At 53.2% G+C, this 4,709-nt stretch overlaps 1 protein-coding gene across 1 annotated transcript; it reads right to left on the bottom strand.

The window, feature by feature from the left end:
• Positions 1–1,663: 1,663 nt before the first annotated feature.
• LOC125555429 (uncharacterized) lies at positions 1,664–4,465 on the bottom strand. The gene is made up of 2 exons (XM_048718391.2): positions 3,196–4,465; positions 1,664–3,068 (listed from the first exon to the last, which is right to left on the bottom strand). The coding sequence occupies exons 1-2, from the start codon at positions 4,369–4,371 to the stop codon at positions 1,911–1,913; spliced, it is 2,334 nt and encodes a 777-aa protein (XP_048574348.2). The 5' UTR covers positions 4,372–4,465; the 3' UTR covers positions 1,664–1,910.
• Between the last annotated feature and the right edge of the window lie 244 nt (positions 4,466–4,709).

Genomic DNA, 4,709 nt, shown 5'->3' with positions numbered 1-4,709 from the left:
ATGTTCTCGCAACTCGGGGGGGGGGGGGTAGTTTTGTAGTTGCCCTAGTTACAAGTCCACCATCGACTCGCAACTCGGGGGGGGGGGGGGGTGTTTTTTTCTTGTTTCATAGTAGTTGCAATTAGACCCTTGACCTGCAACTAGGGATTTCTGTCGGCCCAGTTGCAAGTCTCCTCTCGTCTGCAACTTGGGAGGGTGTTGTTTTGTTTTCACCCCAGTTGCAAGTCCACCCCTGACTTGTGACTCGAGAGATGTAGTTTGTAATCGCCCCAGTTGCAAGTCAACCATGTACTCGCAACTCGGGGAGGGTGTTGTTAGTTTTCACTCCAATTGCAAGTCCACCCCCAACTTGCAACTCGAGCGATGTAGTTTGTAATTGCCCTAGTTGCAAGTCAACCATGTATACGCAACTCGGGAGGGTGTTGTTTTGTAGTTGCCCTAGTTGCAAGTCCACCCTCGACTCGCGACTCGGGGGGGGGGGGTGTTTTTTGTTCTTGTTTCATCGTAGTTGCAATTAGATCCTCGACCTGAAACTAGGGGTTTCTGTTGGCCCAATTGCAAGTCCACCCTCGACTTGAAACTCGGGAGGGTGTTGTTTTGTTTTCACCCTAGATGCAACTTGCCCGAACCCTACCCAATTGCATGTCCACCTTTAACATGCAACCAAGGATGGACTTGCAGTTGCATGACTTGACCCTTTGTCCCAATTGCATGTCGCTAATAAAACATTAAGGCCCGCTAATACCTACAATAAGGACCTCAGGGGTGGGGCGGGGGGGGGGGGGGGGCTGATACAATCACTAAGCTTAGCGGTCGCTCACTATTCGCTCATAGTAGGTTGGACCTTTTGTGTTGTTAGCGAGTGTATATTTTAGAAAAGTTCACTGTATTTTAGAATGTTCATTGTATCTAAAAAAGTTCACTGTATATTTTAGAAATTAAATGTATATAACCACAAATTGGTGAACATGTTTCTGAAATTTTTTATCAAGCTTTGTCTTTTATTGAAAATTAATGCATAAAATATAGAGTGGAACGGAAAAGCAAAAACAGAAGGGCAAAAAAACAAATCATTTATAGCCTACTAGAAGCTAGGGATCAAAGACACACCGCTAAATAGATGACAATAAAATGCAAAATCCAACAAATTGATGGTAGAGCTACTTTATTTTCACTGACATACATCTGATCACTAGATCTTCCTGGAAAAAATTGATCGCTAGCTTCGAGTTGTGACGCAACACAACTTACCAAGGTGCTTGCTGCTTCTCCTTGCGTCGCCATCCAATCTAATATGATCTATCGATCTACCATGCACGCACAGGAAGAGACACATGTAGCAAGAAGGAATCTTCGGCTGGCTGTTGCACACCGTAAAAAGCTAGCCTCCTGCTAGTACACACTAAGAGCTGTGAGCTGTCGGACGTATAGGGGCCGGCCCACCGAGGCGGACGTGAGCGCAAGACTGTTTCGTTTGTTTCAGGCTTTATGACAAATCAAAATCAGACAAACAAGATAAACAATAAGAAAGTGGCGTTGACATCATATACTTAGATGTGAGATATTATCTCACATCTAGATGTAACATAGACAGACCCTAAATAATAAATAAGATCACAACCGGTCGGCCGCAAGCAAACATTGACCCTTTACAAACCAGAAAAAACAACAACAAGGACTTACTTTATTTATTACATGCGCAAAAAGCAACAAGGACATGAAACCGGAAAGAAACCTTCTCCAGGTAGTTCGATGCATGCATATACGAGACAACCATAAGAGGAGGGACAAGACTAACATAAAATAAGTACAGGTAGAGCTAGGATAGCATGCATGGTTTGTTTTGAAGACCGATGAAAACGAAAGGGGCGGATGGAGACCCTGGTCCTGCTGCCGTACGTGATGTTGAGTTAGCAGCACCTTTTATCAATGGAGAGGTGTCCGGTCATGTGCCAGCTCTCCTTCTGGCCAGCTTGGCCGCCGACGTAGGGGCACCGGGGCTGGAAGTCGTCGTGCCAGCTTTCCAGCATCTTCCACTTGGTGTTGGGGTCGAGCTCGTCGTCGGCACGGCCGGACCATGTAGGCGTGGAGTACTCGTAGCGGCTGTGCGTGACGCGGTGGAACTTCTGGATGTCCTTGTTCTTGGCCATGTCCTCTGTGTCTATAAGGTTGACGGAGAAGATGTCGCCGTAGGGCCTGACCGAGTGCGTGAAGTGTGGCATGGAGATGGGGTCGGCGGAGACGGCGGCGAGGTCGGCGGCGAAGACGATGCTCATCATGTCGGGGCTGAACACAGGGTGGTTGATGTGGCCCGCAATGGTTGGCGCGCTGTAGATCACGCGCACAGGCACCGGCACCACCCCCTTGACCTTGTCCTTGGCGCTCACCAGGTAGACGGCGAAGTAGCCGGGGTCCAGGCCGTGGTCCAGCTCCGGCTCGCCGGCCGGCTTGAAGACGTCCTTCTCCGGCCTGCCGGAGGAGGAGAAGACGATCCAGTCGCAGCCTTCCCTGGGCGACCAGCTGCAGTGGGTATCCGTCCACGGCCCGTCCGTGAGCTGGTCCACGCCGAGAGCCTCCCCTTTGATGGCGTCGATGATGAAGAGGTTCTTGTGCTTCCTCTCCCCTCCCACCCTGTCCCTGCTGGAGCGGAACACGAGCTTGTCCCCCATGGCGTTGGTGGACGGGAAGGCGCAGTTGAAGGGCTTGTCGGTGAGGGGCAGCGCCCTCCGCCTCCCGGGGGCGGACACGTCGGGGATCCTCATGATCTGCACCGGCTCATCGATGGTGAAGGCCGGGCCTTCGCAGACGTAGAGCGTGTCCAGCTCGTCGTTCTGGTTCCACGACGTGGAGAAGACGCTCTTCTCTTTCCTCACCTTGTAGACGATGCGCAGGCCGCCTTGGCTGTCGGCCAGCCACACGGCCTTGAACTCGTTGTCCACGAAGGCCAGCTTCTTGCCGTTCTTGGAGATTGACGGGAACACGCCCGTCACCCTGAACAGCCCCACATCCGCATGGTGCGACTGCACCTTGTCGAACTTCCTCTCGATGCTTGTGATTTTATTATTATCCTGCAGACATTATATAGGTATATCATATGCGAAAATCCACGTCCATATCATATGTGCCCGGCCGGCCAATATATAGAGTACGTAAAGAATTAATCAATTTGAGAAATTCATTAGCAACTGGCCGGACCTTGATCATGATGGGTCGTAGCTTATCGGTTCTGCAGCGGTGGTAGCCGATGCGGCTGCCGCCATCGAGCACGAAGGGGTTGTAGTGGTCCCCTTCCCTCCTCATCATCTGGGTGATCTTCACGGGCGGCTTCTCCGTCGTGGCCGTGTCGAAAATCTGGATGTGCCGGTACTGCGACTCCACGCGGTCCACCATCTTCTGGACTTGCTTGGATTTCTCCCCGATGAACGCCACGGCCACTCTGGTCTCGCTGATGGCCGCCGGGGTCATGGCGTCCATGCCTACCGGGGTTACCCGCTCTTCCCTGCCGGTGGCGATGTCGTACCGGAACACGGCCCACGCTGCGGTGTTGGTGGGCGGGTTTTGGTCGAACCCTCGATGGAAGAAGATGACGTTGTCGCTTCCCCATGTCGGCCACCCGCCGTCCTTGATCACAACCTTGCGGCCCAGGCGTCCCTGCGCCCCCTTGTCCACGTTCATGATCACGATCTGGGTCTTGAGGTTCTCGATCTCGCCGTTCCACCTGTTACCGTGGAAGTTGGCCACCGCGACCATCTTCCCGGACGGTGACACGGCCGGGCTCAGGTCGTACTGGCCCAGTGGCGTGAGGCGCTCGGTCTTGCCGTCGGCAAGGTCGGTCCTGTACACCACGGTCCACGGGGTGCGCCGTGTTTTCGCCGGCTCCTTCGTGGACACGTACACGAGCGAGTGGCCGACGGCGCAGCGTCCGCCGTTCACCGTGAAGCCGCCGGCGATGCAGCCGCTGTCCTCCATGCGCACACCGCCACCGACGCCATAGATGTCACCCAGCAGGCTCAGCACCTTCACCACCTGGCCGGTGGCGGGGCGGCGCAGGGCCAGGTGCAGCGTCTCGAGGCCGCGGTCCCTCTCGGAGACGAAGACCAGGCCGGTGACATGGCCCTTGTCCACGTCCTCCAGGGTGACGCCGCAGTCGGAGGCCATCTTGGGGTTCTTTTTTCCCATGAAGGCCAGGATCTCCCTGAGCGCGGCCGCCGGGATGGCATGCCCGTTCTGGTTGTAGGACTCGTCGTCGGTGAGCAGCAGCTCGTCCTCGTAAGAGGATGGCGGCGGATCAATGGGGCAGGAGAAGATTCCCAGGGGCACCGGTGGCCTGTAGGTCCCGAAGAAGGAGATGCTGCCGCGGCTCTCCCCCATTATGGCGACCAAGTGAAAGCTTAAGAAAGCAGGAAGAAGAAGAAGCTAGCTCTTCTTCACTTATGATCGATTGCCTTGTGGTTGTGTGCTTAGATGAGGCTCTCCGATGCCTGATTTATAGTTGGATGGACGGAGCTAGCCTGCCTCTTAATTATCATCTCAGTCCGTTCTGTATTTTGGATCAAGCTTAACCATAAAATTGGCTTGGAAAATATTAAATGATACTCCCTCCGTACACAAATAAGTGTACATCTACCTTTTATCGCAAGTCAAAATTTTAAAAATTCGATCAATTATATAGAAAAAAGTAGTAATATATATGACATCGGTATATTATG

Source organism: Triticum urartu, chromosome 5A (genome assembly GCF_056163025.1).
Source record: "Triticum urartu cultivar PI428250 chromosome 5A, HENAU_Tu73, whole genome shotgun sequence".
NCBI lineage: Eukaryota > Viridiplantae > Streptophyta > Magnoliopsida > Poales > Poaceae > Triticum > Triticum urartu.
This window is presented reverse-complemented; position numbering and strand designations above follow the sequence as displayed.